The 22,784-nt window shown below is 53.3% G+C and overlaps 2 protein-coding genes across 2 annotated transcripts; both read left to right on the plus strand.

Moving 5' to 3' along the window:
* Positions 1-1,272: 1,272 nt before the first annotated feature.
* Positions 1,273-11,101, plus strand: SUN3 (Sad1 and UNC84 domain containing 3; the record flags this gene model as incomplete). Its single annotated transcript, XM_081146989.1, has 9 exons — positions 1,273-1,315; positions 1,413-1,516; positions 2,887-2,927; positions 4,181-4,352; positions 5,487-5,571; positions 6,360-6,475; positions 8,599-8,766; positions 9,786-9,878; positions 10,982-11,101. The coding sequence occupies 9 exons, from the start codon at positions 1,273-1,275 to the stop codon at positions 11,099-11,101; spliced, it is 942 nt and encodes a 313-aa protein (XP_081003115.1).
* Positions 11,102-13,198: 2,097 nt separating this feature from the next.
* Positions 13,199-20,825, plus strand: HUS1 (HUS1 checkpoint clamp component). Its single transcript, XM_081146515.1, has 8 exons — positions 13,199-13,419; positions 14,413-14,540; positions 14,616-14,792; positions 15,057-15,164; positions 16,032-16,106; positions 17,759-17,858; positions 19,295-19,414; positions 20,509-20,825. The coding sequence occupies exons 1-8, from the start codon at positions 13,368-13,370 to the stop codon at positions 20,589-20,591; spliced, it is 843 nt and encodes a 280-aa protein (XP_081002641.1). The 5' UTR covers positions 13,199-13,367; the 3' UTR covers positions 20,592-20,825.
* The last annotated feature ends 1,959 nt before the right edge of the window (positions 20,826-22,784 follow it).

Consider the following 22,784-nt stretch of genomic DNA (forward strand, 5'->3'; position numbering starts at 1 on the left):
AAGACCACAGTGGGATGACCTAATGTGTCATGGAAGTCGCTGGAAGTCACTGCACATTCCTGAAGCTATTTCTTTTCTTTTTTTTTTTTTTTTTTTTTGGCTTTTATTTCTGATTGTAAAAATAACAGTCTTCTTTATTGAAAACTTAGAAAGCCATTTTTTCCTCTTAGAATCATGGATTAAAAACACAGAAGTTGTTTTGAAGTTAAGGCTTAAAATTTTTATTGCAGACACATACAGTCCACCTTTTCTAACTCAAGGTGACTCAGCCTGGGGGGGTTTGACACCCAAAGACTCACTCATCACCCGATTCTGGATGAAATGGCCATGGGCGTCCCATGAGCAGTTTTCTGGGTGCCTGTCTCTCACATCGCCCCCGCCCCCCATGCACTGGAAGATTGCTCTTTATGATATGTGGGCAACGTGAAGAGAGAATGCCCATGAAAGCCAAGGCTTCAACCCAGTTACTGTCAGGAAATACCATTTGATAGCCCCAGCTCTCAGGGTGCCGTTGGCTGTGGCTGCAAGCCCAGGGTCTCCCGGGATCTTTCCTGAGCATGCGCACTGGGCACTCCCTGCACTTGCCAAGCCCTCGTTCCCACAGGAGACTCTCTCCTCCGCTCCTGTGTCTGCCACTCGCCTCATCCACCGTCCCTTGCCCAGTGGGCATAGCCAGTTTATGACTTGAAATCCTTCAAGAGACATTGCAGCCTCCCTCCCAGAAACCATCTGGCCCAAGGGGGTGGGAGGGAACCACGGTTGGCCTCTGCACCAGCCGATCAGGGGACACTGGCCAACTCAGAGCTCAGTCACGGCAGGTCTGTGTTAGCCGCTGGCACCAGCAGCTGCACCCTCCCATGGCCATTGCCACCACGTGGGGCACGGGAGGTGGCAGGCGGGTGAGCAAAAGGCCATCCTGCCCGCTCACCAAAAAGAATTGGTTCTTTTCTTTTAATATATTTTTATCGATTTCAGACAGAGGGAGGAAGAGGGAAAGAGAAATAGAAACATCAATGATGAGAGAGTCATTGATTGATTGGCTACCTCCTGATCGCCCCCAGCTGGGGATCGAGCCCGAAACCCGGGCATGTGCCCTGACCAGGAATCGAACCGTGACCTCCTGGTTCATGGGGTGACACTCAGCCACCGGCCACCCCAGCCGGGCAAATCTCCTCTTTCCTTCAGCCTTCCGTTACCTGTGAATTTTGGATTAGATTCCAGAATTCAAAAAAGGCTGACCCTGTTCCCCTCGGCCGGCTACTGGCTGCTTCGATGGAGGACTGGTTTTTTGAGCACCTTGTGTTGTCGCCCAAGGGTCTGGTAGGCTCTCTGAGAGCGTGTCTGTCTCTGTGCAGGCAGAATATCACTGTGCCCAGGTAGACTGTCATCAGGCTTGCTCTCTTCTTTGACAGGGTTTAGAAGTCGCACGTGGCTGAAAGAAAGAGAACCTCCTCAGAAGCCCCAGCGATTTTACGCTGCAATCGCAGAATATGGCTCCCGGCTGTACAATTACCAGGTGACGAGCTGTTAAATCTCTGTGTGCCGCTCCCTGAGGTTTAACGTGCGCCCGGTGAGTGTAACGCGCAGCGTTCTCCGTGTTGCGCACGTGAATATCTGACAGAAGTAAAGCGGGACCAGAGCCCTGTTCAGCGGCTTCCCCAGGCCAGGGCTTCCAGCAGGACGGGCACCTCGCCGGTCAGATTCGGTTGCGCCCCGTCAGCGACCACCTGAGACTGACGGGGGCTGTTTCCATGGGACTCTTCCTAGATCCCGCGCTATGTGCAAAGGAGCTGTTTATGCCTCGTTTTCATCCAATTAACGATGGATTTTAAACACGTTCCCTTGTCTTTAAATGTTACCTTATAACAGCATTTCACGGCTGACTAATAATGCGATAAATGATATATTCGATGAATACTTCCATATAATTGAATTGTTGGCAATTTTCCAATATTATAAACATAAACATCCCTGTTGCTGCATCTTTTCACCCACCTGGATTTTATTTGGGACCCACTACGAAAAGGGAGAGCCCGGCCGGTGTGGCTCAGCGGCTGAGCGTCAGCCTATGAACCAGGAGGTCAGGGCTCGATTCCGGGTCAGGGCACAGGCCCGGGTTTCGGGCTCGAACCCCAGTCGGGGGCGTGCAGGAGGCAGCCGGTCCATGACTCTCTCTCATCATTGATGTTTCCATCTCCCTCTCCCTCTCCCTTCCTCTCTCTGAAATCAGTAAAAACATATTTTTAAAAAACAGAAGTAAACAAAGAATAGTCTCGGTTTTCAGGTGACCGTTTATAAGGAGTCGTAGGGACTCAATACTGCTCTTCAAGAGCCAGGTGTTCCCATGGCCACCGGGACAATGACAGCCGTGCCCCAGGGGGAATTTAAGCAAATTTAGCCCGTCGCTCATCTCACCCGCAAAGTGGTCCTTCAGCGAGAGTATCCCGAAATGCGCTCATGGGCGAGTCGGAGCCACCGGGCGGTGCTGTGAGTGCGAAAGGAGCACAGCTGGAGCCCGGAGCTGAAACCCACCCCGCCCCTCTCGGAGCCTGGCCCTGGCCGGCCGGTCCGACCTGTCTGCTGCTCATGCTGAGGGCGCAGCCTTATTGTCACACAATGTGCAGCCTCAGCAGCCACATCATCACGGTCACAATGAGGAGCTGAAGGCGGATGACGGCAAACTACTGGCTGAAAACACGTGAAGCGCGTTGTTGGTTTACAGCCAAAACCCTACGGGGAGCAGCCGGCTTAACCGCGTCCGGGGTCGGCACCGCGATGTCGCCGAGGATGCCCCTGGAACTCACAGGGTTTAAAATGCGATCTCTTGTGGGGGTTTGGGGAAGAAACAGGCAGGATTGAAGGCGATTTTTTTTTTTTTTTCCCCAGGCCCGGCTTCGGATGCCAACGGAGCAAGTGAAACTTTTCAAGTGAGTGAGATTCTCTGACGCGGGGCCTTTCTGACGTGGTCCCAAACGCAGACGCGGTTTTGTAAAGTTTTGTATAGAACTACACGCACTTGTACTTCTATAGACACTTGTTTAACAAAAGATACAATGGGAGGCGCTGTGAATATTAGTTATGATTCAAACGGGGGGAACGACCTATGTAAGAAACACCGGCTCGTGGGTGAATAGGCCAGAGCCCATCCCAGCCCCTGAGGATCAGGCAGCCATTCAAATTATTCTGAAATAGACTTAAGAATTTGGGAAGTGTGATGGGACACAAAATATAAGTATGATCTCTATTTTGATACTATTTTACTATATATTTTTTTTTGGCATAGAATAAAAACTGTCATAAACACCCTAAAATGTAAAAGTGTGCATTTCCTCAAAGTTTGTGTTTTCCAAACTGTGAACATGTGGTGAAAAAAAATAAAAATACTAGATTAGGGCTTACCTTTTTTCAACATAAAGAAATACCTATTGCCCTGGCCAGTGTGGCTCAGGGGTTAGAGCGTCGGCCCGGGTACCAAACGGCCCAGGTTCAAGTCCCAGTCAGGGGCACGCACCTGGGCCGGAGCTTTGGGGTGTGTGTCGGAGGCAACCAATCGATGTGCCTCTGTCCCATCGATCTCTCTCTGTCTCTCCACCCCTCTCCCTTCCACTCTCTAAAAATCGATGCAAAAAATATCCTCGGGGAGGATTAGAGAAAGAAATACCCATTGGCTTGACGTGACCAGTAACTTTCAGGCTGTAAGGCAGCAGAACCTGGTCTTCTAAAGTCAAACCTCCCCCTGGGCTGGGCCCCACCACCTCTTGCCCGGGGCTGGTCTGCAGACCCCCAGGCTCAGATTGAAATCGGCTGCCCCGTTCCACACTCAGGTGCCAGGCACTACGATTGGAAGGGGTGAGAGCAGGGGCGTCACCCAGCCTCAGGTCAGGGCGGCAGAGCCCCCGAGGGACAAGAAACCGCAAGGCCGGCTGAGCCCCACTTGCCTTCTCTGAGCACCGCCCCCTCCCAGGCCCTCGGACGCCCCCGGGAAGGCCGCCCGGATGCCCTTGCCTTGCGCAGCATCCTGACCAGCCGCCCTCCCTGGGCTCCCCTCACTCTCAGGCTCATTTCTTCTGCCCTCCGCTGCCCAAGCCCAGCTCCGGCTCCAGCTCCGGCTCCAGCTCCAGCTCCAGCGGATGCCGGGAGCTGCCTCTCCCTCCTTTCACACCGGGGTCTCCGTTCACAGGAAGGAAAGCCAGACTTTGGAAAACAGCCTGCGTGAAATTCTGCTTTTAATGGAGCAAATCGACGTTCTGAAGGCGCTACTCAGAGACATGCAGGCCGGTCTGCACAATTACAGCTGGACGGCCGATGGGGACCCCGCGGAGGCCCAGGACCACGCGGAGGTCATCGACAAGGTGAGGCGGGCTGGGGCGGACACGGGCAGAGTCCCCTCCGGCGACACCTTGCACCACCCCTGAGAGGAGACGTCGGGGCTGATGGATATGTGGCTGCACCCCCCCCCCAAGTCCTCACTGCAGCTTCTGTCCCTGAGCTGGTCCCGGGGCCACTTCACGGCTCGTCAGAGAGAAGACTGTGTGGCAAACGACACACGTCCCACCCGAATAACTAACTAATCCTGCTTTATTTTCCTGCAAACAAACAAAGGCCAGTCGGAAACGGCAGGCTCTGAGGTCCGCACACAGGATGCCTTTATTCCGGCCCTAAAGGTGGTGCGTTGGCTGGAACTTGCACCAGGTTAGGCCACCAGGTGGTGAAGAGAGTGGCCTGGTTCTGCTTCTCCTCCCTCTGCGGGCACCGGCTGCTTTCCTTTTATTTTTTAATCCCCACCTGAGGATATTTTTTCCATTGAGTTTTTTAGAGAGAGTGTAGGGGGGGGAGAGAGAGAAACATGGGTGTGAGAGAGGCACATCGATTGGTTGCCTCCCGGAGGAACCCCGACCGGGACTGTGGATCGAGCCTGCAGCCCACGTACATGCCCTCGACGTGGAATCAAACCCACGACCCTCCAGCCCGAGGGCTGACGCTCTAACCGGCCACTGAGTCAAACCAGCTGGGCAGGGCATGGGCTGCTTCCCCGGCGTCTGTGTTTTGAGGGCCCAGGACTCTGACCGGCCACCCCTGCCTCCCGGCCCCACTTGTCCCTGGTTTCCTCGCCAGGAAAAAATCAAAGGAGACAAGTAAGTTGTACAATCAGAACATCCTCAAGAAACCCACACTAATTCGAACTAATGAATTTCTAACATGAGCAACCAGGTGGGCGGTCACTGGGGCCTCGGAAGGGGCCTTCGGTCCGACCTTGCTCTTGACCTTGGGGAGTGAGGGAAACAGATTAGTTACCTGAGAAGCGCCGAGCCCTCCCAGCTGTGCAAGTGACGCCAGAAGTCCGTGCGCAGCGCCTCTAATAAGTAAACACTCCTATTAGTATTTTGCAGGGTAGGGAACTTGGGTCCAAACCCACAACGCGGATGGTCAGCACTTCAGCAGCTGGCAGGGACTGTTAACAGAGACTATTTTTTAAACCTGTACAGGAAACGTCCAACTTGGTAAATTATGTGCTTAAGAAGCTGAGAGAAGACCAAGTGCAGATGGCCGATTATGCCCTGAAGTCGGCGGGTGCGTAAGGAAGTGAAACTTCTCCCGGGGTGTCCCGCTCTGTGTATCTCTCTATATTTATTAGGGGAACACTTTTATCTCCCTGGTAATTTGAGACAAGCGGCGTGAACAAGCCCAGACAGTGAAGGAGAGAGACGGTCGTGTAGCCGACTGCTCGGGTTGGTGCCAATCCCGGCGCATCGGCCGAGCCCCTTGGTTAGCGCCCAGCAGCGGGCTCCACGGCGACCCCTGGAGGCAGCGGTTAGCTTAGCATCACGTGCAGAAGTACATTTTGCTTCCGAAACAAAGTAACCTGGTGGGATAACAGTTGATGAGTAGGTTTTATGTATCTCTGATTAAAGCTAAAGCTCATGAATATGAGCTTTATGTAACCTGTTAGTGCATCTATGACATTGTTTTAATCGCTTTTTGTTTTTGAGTGACCTGGGCTGGCATAAGCCTCACCTGTCACATGAGTTGTTAAAAACGGGGTCCCTATGTCTCCGGGTAATAAATACAAGGCACCTAATGCTTCCATCTCTAAACCAGTTGCTTCCAAATTTAGTATTTGGTCATAATACCAGTTTCGGAAATGCGAAACTACACAGAATACACATGGCTTCATCAAAGTGATAGCCTGCAGAGCTGAAGACACTGCAAGTCAGGCTTTTCCTACCAAATCCCGAGCATGAATTTTATCTTATTTATAATTTGCCCAGTAATTCTTTTCCAACAACATTATTAAAACCTACATGAGGTGTTCTGAGTTCTATAATTTTTTTATTTTAAAAACTATCGGATAACTTTAGGCGCCTCCATCATTGAAGCTGGGACCTCAGAAAGTTATAAAAGTGATAAAGCAAAACTGCACTGGCACGGGATCGGGTTCCTGAATTATGAAATGCCTCCAGACAGCATCCTGCAGGTAAAGCTAGATTAAGAGTAGCTTGTTTATATTTTAGGATTTTGTTCACTTTTTTTTTTATCATGAAAACATTAATATCTAAAATGGAAGCAGCTCTGAACCTGTCACAGAACCAGACCCCACCTCCTTGTGTATTCATAGTCATCAAACAACATGAATTTGTTCTTATTTTATGGTCAGGAAACTATGATTGATAAAATATTAATGTGTTATTTGAAGACCAGTAAACTAGATTATTTACTTCTCACATAGGACACACAGCCCACATCTTTGTGTGGATCCTGTGACTCCCTTTCTCTTTCTTTCTTTCTCTTTCTTTCTTTCTTTCTTTCTTTCTTTCTTTCTTTCTTTCTTTCCTTCCTTCCTTCCTTCCTTCCTTCCTTCCTTCCTTCCTTCCTTCTTTCTTTCTTTCTTTCTTTCTTTCTTTCTTTCATTGTTGTTAATTCTTACCCAAGGATATTTTTTCCATTGATTTTTAGAGAGACTGGAAGGGAGTGAGAGAGAGAAACATCGATGTGAGAGAGACACACCAACTGGTTGCCTCCTGCTCCTGCCCCAACCAGGGCTGGGGATCGAACTTGCAACCGAGGTGTGTGCCCTTGACTGGGAATCAAACCGGGACCCTTCCGTGTGTGGGATGGTGCTCTAACCACTGAGCAACACCAGCCAGGGCTGTGGCTCCCTTTCCACGAGCAAGTTCAGCCCCTCAGCACATTGTTGAAGGTCTGTGCTCCCTCAGTGCCTGTGGTGTTCAGGCCAGCACGTTCTCAGAAAGTCCACTAATAACCAGAGAAACTTCCAAATAAGATTTCCACTGACATTTCACTTCAATTCAAAAGGCACTAGATATCAACAGATGGAGCTCACTAGAGCCTACACACCTGAAGTTAGTTTCCAGTGTAGAAATACCTTCAGGGCCAAACTACATTTCAGAGTAGAGTCTAAATCTAGAAAATGGTACATTTTTTTCCCCTTAACGCCAGCACCAGAAGCAGCATTATTATCACTATCACCACCATCACCATCACCATCACCACCATCACCATCACCACCATCACCATCACCACCATCACCACCATCATCACCGTCACCATCACCACCACCATCACCATCCTCACCACCACCACCATCACCATCCTCACCACCACCACCATCACCATCCTCACCATCACCACCATCACCATCCTCACCACCACCACCATCACCATCCTCACCACCATCACCATCACCACCATCACCATCACCACCATCACCACCATCATCACCGTCACCATCACCACCACCACCATCACCATCCTCACCACCACCACCATCACCATCCTCACCATCACCACCATCACCACCATCATCACCGTCACCATCACCACCACCATCACCATCCTCACCACCACCACCATCACCATCCTCACCATCACCACCATCACCATCCTCACCACCACCACCATCACCATCCTCACCACCATCACCATCACCACCATCACCATCACCACCATCACCACCATCACCACCATCATCACCGTCACCATCACCACCACCATCATCACCATCCTCACCACCACCACCATCACCATCCTCACCATCACCACCATCACCATCCTCACCACCATCACCATCACCACCATTACCATCCTCACCATCACCACCATCACCATCCTCACCATCACCACCATCACCATCCTCACCACCATCACCATCACCACCATTACCATCCTCACCATCACCACCATCACCATCACCACCATCATCACCATCACCACCACCACCACCTCCATCCCTTCCATCACCATCACAGTGATCGCTGCCACCGCCATCACTCTCTCCTCCATCCCTAGCACCACCAGCACCCCACCATACTAACTGCCTTCTAGTAGCTTCTAGTCGTCAGAACGCTGAAAGTAAAGATTCTCACCTAACAAAGGGCTGTAACAGATGTAAGCATAATGTGAGCTGGAAGAACAACCAACCCTACGGGTGTCTGAAGTTTTCCCGTTTGATACGCAGCCCATCCAGGGCCTTCATATTAGAGGCATAAGCGAGATCTGAGGTCAGCAGTGATGAGCTGGCCAGTACTTGGGGGTGGACTTACATAACCAGGTAGGAGACGAACTCTGTTTTCTTTCCAGCCAGATGTTCACCCTGGCAGGTGCTGGGCCTTTCCAGGTTCCCAGGGCCACGCCCTCATCAAGCTCGTGGGGAAGATCATACCCACCGCTGTCACCATGGAGCACATCTCGGAGAAGGTTTCTCCCTCAGGAAGCATCTCCAGCGCACCCAAGGAGTTTTCTGTCCACGTGAGACGCTGCCTAAACCTCGGTTCAGAGAGGGTGGTGGTAGAAGGGGGTGGCTGGGAGGTAGGAGCCGGGCTCTCAGCTGCGCTGTGCAGCTGGCCAGTTGCATCACTGTGAGAAAGTCATTTGTTTCCTGGGCTCCGCTTTGTCATGTACCAAGTGCGGGAGTTGGGCCAGATGATTTGTATTACTTCATTTTACTTTTACCGAAGTCATACACGTATAATGAAAACATGGAACATCGCCACATGTTTATAATGAAACATGGCTTGTCTCTGTCCCACCTCTTCTGCCCCTGATTCTTACTCTCTGGAAGCTTCATTTGTAACAGGTTTAGCTGAAAATAATTATTTGGGTTCTTGCCTTCGTGTGTGCTTTTACTAATTTCTTAATTGTTTTCAGTTTTGGTTGTTATCTACTGACGTTTTCTAATGGGAAATGAAGCTTAGCTCCCTTCTATGGTTTCCCAGCCTCAGCATGTGTGTGTCTTTATTGTTGAGACATAATTCACACACCATGAAGTTCATCCATTTAAAATGCACACTTCAGTGGCTCAGTATAGTCACAGAGCTGTGCATCCATCACCATAATCTATTTTAGCATATATTTATCACTCCTCGGAGAAACCCTGTACCTCTTAGCTGCCACCTCCCACCCCCTCTCTCAGCCCCCTGCTGTGGGCAGCCACCGATATTCTGTGTCTGTAAAGCTCGGCCTTCTGGACACTTCATATAAATGGAGTCACCTGCGTGGTCGTTTGTGAATGGCTTTTCTCACCTGGCATTGTGCTTTCAAGATTCATTATGTTACATAAAGGGTCAATATTTTGTTTTTGTTTTAAACCGCATTTTATTTTATCCACTCATCGTTTGACGGCCCTTTGAGTTGTTTCCACGTGTCTGGCTACTGTGCCCTGTGCCCCGGGGGTCTGGAGAGTGGTCGCTAATTGAACACACAGCTGCCCCACTTACTCTGATGGAGGGTCCACTCCTTACAGCCTCTGTCCGTCACTTTCTCCGCAGGGCGTCTCCAAGGAGTGTGAAGGGGAGGAGGCTCTCCTAGGTCAGTTCGTATATAACAGAACAGGAACCACCGTGCAAACGTTTGAGCTCCAGGTAAGGAGTGCGGGGCAGGGTGCGCGGGGCTCCGTCCCGGGAGGGGTGGCCGGGGCTGCATGATGCAGACTCGGGATTAACGGTGACAAAGCGGGAGGTCAGCAGGCCCCTCTGAACCTCGGTCCTTAGCGCCAAGGGCTTGTGTGCGTTTCAAGGCAGAAGACAGGCAAATACCAAAGGGTGTCCAAGCCGGATCCTTCATTCGCTCTCACATTTTAAAATATGCAGGGTGCCCCCCAAAATGTATATGCACTTTAACAGCTGAGAGCTCAGTTTCGAAAATGAAATGTGTTTTAATAAACACTGCCTTTATAATTATTCGGTGCCTGCGTGCATCTTGGGTGGCGGACGCCCAGTGTATTTACCTTCTCAGTCCTGACCTCACCTTGCTGTTAGGTGAGCGAGTCTCTGCCTCACCTTCCACGTGCCATGCTAGAGGCAGAGTGGAACTCAGAGGAAGGGACAATAAATATTTAATAACTCAGTGAGGAAAAGTACCAGCTGTTAATACGTAATTCCTTAATGACCTTAATTCCTGAAGGTCGTGAAACATTTTCACTTTTCTCAGCAGCCACAGGAAGTGGTGAGGCGCAGAGGGCGTCTCGTATCGTGCGAAAACAAGGGTTTTAGGGCACTGCTTGGCCAGTGGTGAGAAAGCAAAACGTTAGAAATGAACGTACCTGTGGAGTTTCATATTTGGTTGAATATCCGCGTCTCTCCCTCCCACCCTGGGGCGGCCAGCAGGCAGCACTGGGGGGCGTGGCGGTGGCCACGGGAGCACGTGGCTGTCCGGGCCACCTTGGCGTCTCCCTCCCCCGGCATTTGTCTTAGAGGGGCTCACTTCTCCCCCGTCAAAGCTTGTTAGATTATACTTAAGGCAGGGAAGAGTTCCTTTCCCATCATGGCCACATTGCTTAGGGTTCTGCAAGATAGATTAAAAAAATTTTTTTTTTTAGAGACAGGAAGGGAGAGAGAGAAAAAAAATCCATTTATTGTTTCACTTACTGATGCATTCATTGGTGGATTCTTGCATGTGCCCTGACCGGGGATAGTGAGATGGATTTCCTGATAAGGCATTAATTTCATCTTTTCTTTATTTCTAGCATGAAGTTTCTGAACCCTTACAATGTGTGAAACTTAAAATCCTCAGCAACTGGGGGCATCCGAAATACACATGTTTATACAGGTTTAGGGTCCACGGCAGCCCCGAGGGCCACAGCTAGAGGGTCTGGTGCCAACGGCCACAAGCCCGGGTCTGGAATTCTCGCGCTCTCACCCCTTAGGCTTCCTGCACTCGTAGGAATTGAATATCGGGTTGACGCTCCCCAATAAAAAGTGAATGAATTTTACTAATAAAAACTGTGAAAGCAATTTCAATCTCCTTGCGGTGGTTTAGTTTTTTGAGGAGGAACCATGTTGTTGCAGCACCGACAAAGGAATTTGTCTAGGAGAAGATGTGTGATTCAGCCTTTCTCCTAACAGCCGCGTCGCCTTCGTCGGTTCATTCACGCCAGGCATGGCTGTCTGCTGTGGCCACGGACCAGGAGGCACTGGTCGGCGCAATTAAGTTAGCCCAAGAAATCAGAGGTTAAAGTTAGTGAGGAAGTCTGAAAACAAGTATTTTCAGATGATTTGATGAATTCCTTCAAGTGCAGTAAAGTCGATTTAAAAACGCATTACAAACCAGGAAAAACTGCAATAGGTTAGTGGATGCAAAGTGATCAATGTCACTCATCAATACCAACAACAACCAGTGAGAGGGTATCATCTACAGAAGCCACAGCAAAGATGTTTAAAAATCGGGTAAAAGAAGAAATAAAGCTACCCATTCGAAGAAACTTTTAAACGGTGGGCGATGCCTAGACAAAGCCCTCAGTAAATGGAAAGACAGCCCTTGGTAGCTCACGGTCTCTGCAGCTGTGAGGACGTTTCACCCGTATTTCCAGCTCCACCCCCGAGTGCCTTTTGAGCACAAGATGAAGACCCTTCTTGCACAATAAACAAGCATAAGAGCATCGGCACAGTTCCCCTGATCACTGTGTGGCTGAATTTCTAGCCCCTGAGCCTTGGCCTGTTTTAAATCAGAAGGGGATTCGCTGGCTACACCCACAGCATTTGAACGCACATCCCATTGGAAAGCTCAGTCCCATTCAGGCTCCACCAGGTGAGCTCCATCCTTGCCTCAGAATCATTTGAAAAAACATAGGAAAGCCCAGCCGGTGCGGCTCAGTGGTTGAGCATCGACCTAGGATCCAGGAGATGGAGGTTCAATTCCCCGTCGGGGCACATGCCCGGGTTGTGGGCTCCATCCCCAGTCGGGAGCGTGCAGGAGGCAGCCGATCAATGACTCTCATCATTGATGTTTCTCTCTCTCTCCCTCTCCCTTCCTCTCTCTGAAATCAATAAAGACATATTTTTTAAATGTAGGAAAGTAGTGGGAATATATTATCAATACTGGAATACTGAATTATTCATCTGCTAAATTTAAAATTTAAATTTAAGACAACTAAGAGTGCATAAGATTCCTTTTGTCTGTCAAGAAAGGATCATTACAGCTTAATTTTATATTTATTGGGTCAAAATTCCTTATATTATTTGGGCCTTTGTCTAGGCAGAAAGTATAACCACACAAGTCAGGAAGTTTTTAAAAAATGTTTTAACTTTTTATGGAATAAAATGATCTAAAGTAAAGGTCGATTTATTATGAAACATTGTTTACAAAGCTTATTTAAATACATTTTAAAATCATATTCATGATCTCTATAGCAAACACCTCATTTAATAATTTATCTCACTTTTTAAGTCAGTTTACAAAGTAGCATGACATATCACTCTAACAATGTGGCCTGGAATTTAGCTTCATCCTATAGTCTTGAAACAGAGCTGTCTGTAGCTTTTATAGTTCTCACTTTTATAAAATCTGAGTTATTTTTATATCTAGAGTCCACGTGAGGTTAAAAACGGTCGCAGGCTCCTGTTTGCAAAGCAATTAAAAATAACACATTGTTAACACTGACGATCTTGTCTTGGAAAAAACAAATTGGATACAATTTTGTTCTGTTCCCCTCCCCTCCGTTTTGAAGTCTACATAATTATGTTGTAAGAATTTTAACAGGGCCCGGAGACATTCATCATGCGGGAAAATTGTGTTTGGCACCATTTAAGCTTCAAAGGCGTGAAAGCCGGAGCCCAGCGGAGGGTGCGCCCGAGCATTTTGCTTGGCCCAGTGCAGAGCGGCGGTCGGTTCTATTTTTGCTGTTTTAGCAGAATCGGCGACGGACGTCGCACGTCCTCCCGCCCGGGCCCCGCGTCCCCCGCCTGGGGCCGGGCATCCCCGCGGCGCTGAGCGCAGGCGCCGCCCCCGCGCCGGGGGAGGTGGGGCGGGAGAGCCGGGCGGAACCAGCGGGCGCGCGGCCGCGTTTCCGCCGGGACGCTGAGGGCGGGGCTCCAGTCCGCGCCGACAGGTCTCCGGCGCGGGGCGCGGCCGTCATGAAGTTTCGCGCCAAGATCGTGGACGCGGGCTGTCTGAACCACTTCACGCGTGAGCGGGTCGCGGCCGCCCGGGGGTGTGGAGGGGAGCGAGGGGAGCGTGGCCCGAAGGCGGAGGGGCGCGCGGCGGGCTGCCCGCCGGGGTGACGGCCGCGCCTGACGGGTCTCGCGGGGCCGAGTTGCTGAGGGACTGAGGGGCGGGACCTACGAGAGGGGCTGGGGCGGGGCCTAAGTGAGGACTGCGGGGCGGGGCCGAGTTGCTGAGGGACTGAGGGGCGGGGCCTAGGTGAGGGCTGAGGGGCGGGGCCTAAGTGAGGGGCTGGGGTGGGGCCTAGGTGAGGGCTGCGGGGCGGGGCCTAGGTGAGGGCTGAGGGGCGGGGCCGAGTTGCTGAGGGACTGAGGGGCGGGGCCTAGGTGAGGGCTGCGGGGCGGGGCCTAGGTGAGGGCTGAGGGGCGGGGCCGAGTTGCTGAGGGACTGAGGGGCGGGGCCTAGGTGAGGGCTGAGGGGCGGGGCCTAGGTGAGGGCTGAGGGGCGGGGCCTAGGTAGGGGATGAGGGGGCGGAGCCTAGGTGAGGGCTGAGGGGCGGGGCCGAGTTGCTGAGGGACTGAGGGGCGGGGCCTAGGTGGGGCTGAGGGGCGGGGTCTGGGTGAGGGCTGAGGGGGCGGGGCCGAGTTGCTAAGGGGCTGAGGGGCGGGGTCTGGGTGAGGGCTGAGGGGCGGGGCCTAGGTGGGGCTGAGGGGCGGGGCCTAGTGAGGGGCTGCGGGCGGGGCCGAGGGGCGGGGCCTAGGGTGGGGACAGACCGAGGGCGGCGAACGCCGCAGGGGCGGCTGGACCCCGACTCCTGCCCTGGCCCCCGACCCTCGCGGGCGCAGGTGGTGCTCGGGGCGGAGACCTCCCCGGGCGGGCGTGGAGGGCGGTGCTGCGGCCCCGGCGGTGAGCGGAGGCCCCACGGGACCTGCGGCCTCGGCGTCCTCGCCTGCCCCCGGGGCGCCCGCGCTGGGCTCCGGCCGCCGCCCGCCCGGTGACCCCGCGCTCTGGCCGCAGGCGTCAGCTGCATGGTGGCCAAGCTCGCCCGCGCCTGCACGCTGCGCATCCGCCCGCACCAGCTCAACTTCATCCTCGCCGACTCCGCGGCCGGCGGCGGCGTCAGCATGTGGTGCGAGCTGCCCCAGGTGAGCCGAGCGCGCCTGGGGCCCGTGACCCTGTGGCCCCGTGACCCCGGTGACCCCGTGACCCCTGCCCCCCAGGAGAACTTCTTCAGCGAGTTCCAGATGGAGGGCGTCTCCGAGGAAAACAATGAGATCTGCGTGGAGCTCACGTCGGAAAACCTCTCTCGAGCCTTGAAGACCGCGCCCAACGCCAGGGCCCTGAAGGTCAAGCTGACCAACAAGCACTTCCCCTGCCTGACCGTCTCCATAGAGCTGGTGAGCAGCAGGCGGCCCAGCTCCGGACCGGGTGGGCTACGGGGGGGGGGGGGGGGCTTTGGGGGGTGACAGACCCGGTAAACAGGGTCCCCCTGAGTCAGTTCCCGTGACCTCAGCGCAAGGTAACTGCACCTGGTTTCCAGAACGGAGAACATCCCACTTAGATTCTGGAATTTTAGCTTTATTGTCTGTCCTTCAGGTCTTCTGTCTTGTTTCCTTTAATGCCGACGTTACAAAAACATTTCTCAATTCCTCTCTTGGCAGTTGTCGGTGTCCAGCAGTAGTCGCATGGTGACCCACGACATCCCCATAAAGGTCATTCCTAGGAAACTGTGGAAGAATTTACAAGAGCCGACAGTCCCGGACTCTGACGTGAGTGACGCCCGCGGCCCTGGTGCTCGTCGAGTGTTGGTGGTGTCATTTGAATTCCTGATTTCAGCTGCGGTCTTGGTGGTGTGTTTTATTAGAAAGCAATGCTCATTGTTAAACGATGCTCCAGGAAGACTGGAATACTTGCCTTTGGCGGTTTACGTAAAGACCCTAAAGCAGCGGCTGTGTGTGGCAGGAACACCGCGTGCCGCAGGTGGCGCGAACGCCCGCCCAGTGACTGCACTAGGGAAGCCCTCTGCCGCCATGGTTCCTGTAGGAGTGGTGGCCTTAGGCAGCAGTGTGGGCCTCACAGGAGATTATTCCTGTAGTTCCAGGACGTGGGACAGCCGAGGGCAGAGGCTACTCCAGGGCGATGGGAAATAAAGATGATGCTGAGGGTCCTCCGCCTTTGCTCACCGTTTGTTGAGGGAGCCATGAGCAAATGGAGTTGAATTTTACCAGAGGGCGTCGGCGCCCCGGGGGGGGGGGGGGGGGGGCAGCAGTGTCTCTCGCACTGTCGGAGTCTGCCCAACGCTGGTGCAGGGACTTCCTCAGCTGCTTTTTCTGGTAGAAAGGCCTGAGTCTTGGGTGCACCCTCAGAGGGGCCTCTAGCTGGAGGGCGTCAGCCCCGGAACCAGAAGCGCCCACAGGGACCTGGTCCCCAAGGTCCCCAGAAGCAGGTGGGAGTTAGTGCAATGGTTTAATTGTTTCTCTTTCCATGTTTTAAAAGGAAGTTTATCAGACAGTTTAAAAGCACGAGATTCCAGGGCTTTTAAGCAGACGCGCATCCAAACCCAGGCAGTGCGAGCACCTGTCGGCACTTGACTGTCTAACGATTTCATGCTCTGACTTTTCTCATTGGCCGTGTAGGTCAGTATTTATCTGCCAGCCTTGAAGACTATGAAGAGCGTTGTGGAAAAAATGAAAAATCTCAGCAACCACCTTGTAAGTCAAACTTCCTCCCCGAGGTGTGGGCGCCCCGATGCTGCTGCGCTGGGTCCCCGCACCGCCTGTAGCTGGGAGCTTCGGCCCTCCAGGTGCCCTAGGAAACCGGCCCGGGTACTCTCCAGCGCCTTGCTGGGGAGAGTGGTTGTATTTGCCCTAACGCCTCATGTTCATACTTACAGTGTATTCAGTGCGTTCAGCAGTCTGGCTTCCTTTCCTTACGTTAGGACAGGACACTGTACTTTATCCGCAGTGAGTTGAATGTCCTATGAGCCCAAGATGAAGCTCCCCGAGGCCACACGTCTCACTCTAAGCATTCTTGTGCCAAGCAGATGGCGCGTCGCTTTTCTCTTTGGTGGCTGTCCGTCCACAGCAGTGTCGGGACAGCACAGCTCGGGGCAGTTGTGGGGCACTGTGTGGATGATCCCCATTTACAGCTGGGTTCCCCTGAATTCCCCCTGCACTCAGCCAAAACACATTTCATTATGCTCTTGAAGCTTTTAAAAACCACTGTCCACCTGATGAGGCGGAAACTTCTGATTTTCACCCTCTGCCAGGCCTGGTCCCCTGTCTCACAGCCACACCCTCCCTGCAGGACCACCCTGGCTGCTGGTCCTTCCCCACAGGGCCATTTCCTTCCCTCACCACCTTCCCCTGGGAAGCACTTCACCTTCTTTCCATGACCCCCAGGCCTTCTCCCTCTGCCAGTGTCCTTCAGACCCTCCTCCTCTGAGCCACTCAGTGCTGCCTAAGTTACCTGCTAGTGTCTCAGGACCGCTGCTGACGTGTCAGCTTCTGGGAAAGGGAACCTGTCTCAGTGTCTTTGAGTCCCAGCCCCCACTGTGGGACTGCCCCTCAGTGGGCTGTTCACGAGTCATACCATGGTCCTGGAGTGAAGTTTGGTTTTCATAGATTTTTGGAATTGCAGAGGTTTTCTGAAGCCGAGAAAATGTTTATGGGCCATTTCATCTCTGCAGGTGTGCTTACTTAATTGTCTTTCCCGGCTTAGCCTCCTGGAGCTCATTTTAGTTTATAATTGGCTCCCGGTGAGGCTGTGAGAGCAGTGCCTGCATCAGGCTCCCTCGTCTGCCTTGGTGCTGGTCCGTTGTCAGCCTGGGAGCTTCCTCTGGGGACACCCTGGAGACGTGGGGAGAGCTTCAGAGCCCAGAAGGAGGGCAGGGCAGGGCAGTCATCTTAGGCCCTTGTTTGTTCTCTGTGCAGGGCTGAGTCAGCAGGGAGCCTGGGTGGAGGCCCACTGCGCCCCGTAGCCTCTGTGGGACTTCTGAGCCCACTCCCTCGTCCCCTCCCCTCATAAACCCAGGGTGCCCTCCTCTTCTGGGTGGCCTCTCCGACGTTTCTCCTGTGAGGGAGCCAGGCCTTCTGGCAGAGCCCCTGTCCCACCTGTCTCCAGGTGTCCCTGCCGAGCTCTCCGCCCTGAGGGCTCCTCTTCTGCGGGGCTTTCTGAGCCCCTGGTCCTCAGGCCTCTCTTCTCTCTCTTGATGACGCCTCGTGGGTCTCGGTGCCGTCAGGAGGGTGCTGGGGGTCTGTGGGCTCCCTGGTCACCTGGTCTGCTGGAAGCTGATGTCTGTGGTGGGTTTTTTATTTTTCTTTCCTTTTCTTTCTTAAGAGCGTGTGAAATACTCCATTTGCAGATTGTTGAAGCCAACCTCAATGGAGACTTGAACTTGAAAATAGAGTCGGAACTAGTGTGTGTTACAACTCACTTTAAGGATCTTGGGAATCCTCCCCTGGGTAAGTTTTCTGTGGGTTAATTGTCTTACAGCTGCTGAGGCCGAGTGGGAAGAGGCCACACTCCGGGCTACTGCTGTGTGCTTGGGAGAGGGCAGGCCCCAGGGTGCTCACCTGCCGCCGCTGTGGACAGCGACATGGGAAGGTGGCCTCCTGGGCATGAGGACTGGGGCTGCAGGCTGGGCCCAGGGTCTGGAACCCTGGGGTCCCCCCAGCTCTTAACTCCCCATTTCTGCTACTAAAGATCACAAGTTCTCACCTGGAGGGCAGTCGGGAAGGTAGATGACATGTCTTCTACTTTGGCCTCTCTAACACGTGCAGAATTAGATTAGCAAATGCAGACTTTTCTCACGTGATCAGGTTGCTGTCTCACACGAGGTGAGAGGGACCACGGAATCAGTTCAGCGAGGTGAACAAGCCTGTGCTGCAGTCACAGTGGGGGTGGGGGCGGCAGAGGGGAGCAGGCTGAGGACCTGGGGCAAGTGCTTGCTAGTGACGTGAAAACCCTTCCAGTCACGCACGTGTCCCCAGCAGATGCGCTAGGCCCCTGTCCTTTCAGAATCCGCGTGTCTCCCTCCAGGGTTGCTGTGCACATTTAGCGTTGCTGTGGGGGCCCGGACTTCACAGTGGAGGGGGTGCTTTGGGCAAAGTGAGGTCCGTGTGGTCGAGGCTTTGATAATGCTGAGCGAGAGGACTCATTCTGATCTCACTCATTTTCTGTTTTAATAAACAACAAAAAGGGTCTTACCCTGATGCTTTTCTAGAGTTGAAAGGACATTTTCTGCCCAGCCAGCGTGGCTCAGTGGTTGAGCATTGAACCATGGACCAGGAGATCATGGTTGGATTCCTGGTGAGGGCACAAGCCCAGGTTCGGGTTTGATCCCCAGTGGGGGGCGTGCAGGAGGCAGCTGATCAAAGGCTCTCGTCACTGATGTTTCTCTCCCTCTCCCTCTCCCTCTCCCTCTCCCTCTCCCTCTCCCTCTCCCTCTCCCTCTCCCTCTCCCCCTCCCCCCTCCCCCTCCCCCTCCCCCTCCCCCTCCCCCTCCCCCTCCCCCTCCCCCTCCCCCTGAAATCAATAAAAAATTTTTTCAAGAAAGACACTTTCTTTCCACTCTGGAACGAGAGGCTTTGCATTAACCATATGTAAGCAGACTAAGCGTTAAGCATATATAAGCAGACTAAGGGATGCCACTTTTGACCTGATAAAGAGGGAGGTTGGGCCATATATCAGGTCCTTGGAAATGAACGTTTCCTGGAAAAGGTGTATTATTTCAGAGCCAGGACTTATAAATTCTTGCTTAACAAATGATTATATCTCTCTCCATCTGGCACTATTTTTCCAGGTGGTAACATCAGGGTGACACAACTCATTTATTTAAGGAAACAGTCATGTGCTGCCTTAGGTCCCCTGTTACATCGAAGGTGTCCTGTCATTTCAGCCTCTGACAGCGTGTCTCAGGACCACAGCCCCGAGCAGATGGCGGAGGTGCACGTGGACATCAAGAAGTTCCTGCAGTTTCTTGCTGGACAGCAAGTGAACCCCACCAGGGGCGTCTGCAGTGAGTGTGCACCCAGTGTTCTCAGGTTTCGCATGCTGAGTCAGCTGTGGTCTCACAGGTGGTGTGTGGTCTCGCGAGTGCGTGGCAGCTCGGCCACGTGGCCTCGGGTTTCCAGGATGGGCAGGCATATGCTTGGATTTTCCTGGGTTCAGAGGTGCCGGAGGTGGGCGTGCCCTGCCTCACCAGGCATCCCGCATGGTCTGCGCCCGGAGAGGGGCTGTGGGAGGGTGCGCTGACCGTCCCGCCCTCTCTTCATCTGACCCGACGTCCTTGGAGCCCAGACACCATCGGCTCAGATTTAGGTCCCCTCATGATTCCTCTGTTTCCTTCCTGTGTCTCAACCTGATGTCTGTGTCCTGGTCTCCTTGCTTGTCTCTGGTCAGTTGTTCTCAGCTACACAACTGCCTGAGCTCCGTGCTCACTGACCACACCCGAGGAAGGGCTAACTGGTCTCCGTGCTGCTGAGACCACAGCCCCTGACACTGAGCCACCTGTGAGCAGAGTTGAGGAGGAGGCCCGGGGTGTGCCTAGTGACCAGCACTCCGTAGAGAAGTAGTAGAAAATTCTAGAAGGTTGCATAAGGACCAGCCCTTTTGAATGAGAGGCTGGAGGAGAGATCACGGGGGCATCCTGGGTGCAGTGGGAGCCTGGGGTGGTGATGGCCGGCAGAGTGGGGTCCTCAGTGTCCACCTGGGCTATATCTGCAGAGCCATCGGACTCTGGCCCGACCTGGGGCTGAGGGTGGTGGGAGCCTCCACAAGAGGGTGACAGTGCTCTGTCACTGGGTGTCCTCCCCGCCTGCCTCTCTGGCCTCAGCAGTTTCCTTCAGAGCAGCCGCCCTCTGCTCCCCCTGCAGCTCCTGTCCTCTGCCTCGTGGTCCTGGGTCCTGGCTACTGAGCCCTGTCGCTCTGTGGTCACTCCTCTGGGTCTACCTGCATGTGTCTCCTTGTGGAGTTTGCCCTTCACCTGGCAGTGCCTGACCTTGGTTTTGCAGACCATCCCCGTGGGGGCTGGGCCCTCTGGGAGCAGACAGCACCTTCAGTGGGGCGGGTCTGTGTGGGAGGCTCCACAGTAACCACGTTTCCTGTCCCCAGATGTCGTGAGTCACAAGATGCTGCACTTCGACCTGCTCCACGAGGACGTGTCCCTGCAGTATTTCATCCCAGCCCTGTCCTAGCGCTGCAACTGGTTACCTGTTTGGATTTGTCAGCGCACCCTCCCACAGCCCCTCCCCTGGCACGGGAGCCAGGCCTCTGCTGTGGCCAGAGAGGCCACAGTGACGTGTCCAGTCACTGGTCTGTGTCCTCAGCAGCACACATTCCGAACGTTTCCCTTATCTTTCCCTCTATAGTGTTTTAACTAGAAATTGAATTAATGAAACACAATTGCATAAAAGTGTTACTTTGTATTACTACTTTGTTCTCATGTCTGTTTTATTTTGCTGTTAAGACATTGGAAAGAGAATTTATTTATTTATTTTAATACCTCAACAGCAGACTGACAATCCATTCACCGGTTTTTGGAATGTTCTTTCCCATTTGGGTACATTTTTCCTAGTTTACAGAAAGCACCTAACTTAGGGTCATCTCTGAGAGCCATAAAGGCTTCATATGAACCCCTGTTTCCCTTGGGAATGATAAAACAGGTCCTAGCTGCAAGATAGTATTAAAATTAATGGTGCCATTGGCCTGATTTGCTTCTGGACCCAGGGCTTGGAAAAGCAGTTCTTGGTGCCCATCTTGGTCCTGTCCAAACACCCAGACCCAGCAGAGGGAACCACAAGCTGTGGAGTGTGGAAAACTTCATACAGGGTTCTCAGGGCCAGTCATAAACAGCGTCTGACGTTTGCCTGCACCAGAGACTATCCAAAAGACTGGGAGTCCTGGCAGATCTACCTAATACATAGAAACAAATCCAAACAGGTAACCAAAATGGGGAGACAAAAAACAAGCCCCAAGTGAAAGAAAAAGAGAATTCTCCAGAAGAAGAGCTAAATGAAATGGAGATAAGTAATCAGATACAGAGTTCAGAACACTGATCATAAAGATGCTCAACAGCATGACAAAAGATACGGAAACTATGAAGGAAAAGAAGAGTGACAGAAATTAAAAAAACAACATTGGAAGGAATGAACAGATTAGGAGAAGCTGAGGATCAGATCAGGGAATTAGAAGACAGGGTAGAAAAAAATCAGAGATCCAAAAAGAAAAAACAATTGAAAAACAGGAGGACAGTCTGAGGGAGCTGTGGGACATGAAACTTAATATTCACATCATAGGCGTGTCAGAGGATTTAGGAAGAAAGCAAGGGTTAGAGAACCTGTTTGAAGAAATAACGGCAGTAGACTTCCCTAACCTGGTCAAGGAAAAAGTCACACAAGCTCAGGAGGCCCAGAGAGTCCCAAGCACGAAGAACCCGCAAGGCTGCAGGGAGGGGGGGATGAGGGAACAGTTAGGGGCCAGAACTCATCCTACTCTCTCAGTGACCAAAGGACCAGACGCCCTTATTCCAAAGCCAGTGGGGAGAGGGGGGATTTCAGAAGACCTCATGCCGGTTGTCAATTCAACAATTAATTACGAGTTGTACCAGACAGAGTGGCTCCTCTCAGTCCTAGGTGTGGCAAACTTGTGTTTTCGGTGTCCCGTGATGGACGGAGCACCAGCTGTGTGTCACCAGCCACCCCGGGTGGGGAACAGGTTGACTTTAGTGCAGCTGTGTTGAGCCTCACGGAGGGAGGGCTCACGCCAGCATCACTCAGGACACTTTGATCTGCGGGAAGCAGCCCCGCGGGCGGGGTGGGGGAGACCCGGCTCTGGCGGGGGAGCGTCTCCCAGGGGACTCGCAGTTGGCTGATGGTCCGCAGGTGCTGACCGGGGTGGGGGGAGGGAGGCTGCCTGTAGCTCCGGGAGCGGTCATTTAAGCGTTCTGCCCCCACGGCTCCGCCCGGGGCTGAGAGCTGGTGCGAGCAGGAGCCATGGGGCCGAGGTCCAGGCTGCTGGTCCCAGCCCTGGCCCTGCTGTCCTTGCTGGCCCCCGTTCCCCGGAGCTGCTCAGAGGAAGGTAAGTGGGCGTCTGCCTGGATCTACAGTTGCCCCTTGTTTTCACCTGAGTTCAGTTAGTTACCCGAATGCGCCCGGGCGCTGCTCCGCGTGCTGGGGGGAGGACTGGGTGCGCGTGATGCGGTGAGGGCTCAGGTGCCAGCCTGCCAGGTGCCCCCAGGTAAGCTCCGGTTAGGGCAGGGACGCCAGGCAGTGGTCCTGCGTCACAGCAGGCAGAGGCTGGACTCGCACCGGGACCTGAGCGTGAGGCCGATTTCACGCGGACGTCGCTGTCGTGTGGTGTTGCTCCGGGCGCACCCACGACGCCGGGAG

The sequence above is a fragment of the Miniopterus schreibersii genome (genome assembly GCF_964146895.1).
Source record: "Miniopterus schreibersii genome assembly, chromosome: 9".
Classification (NCBI taxonomy): domain Eukaryota; kingdom Metazoa; phylum Chordata; class Mammalia; order Chiroptera; family Miniopteridae; genus Miniopterus; species Miniopterus schreibersii.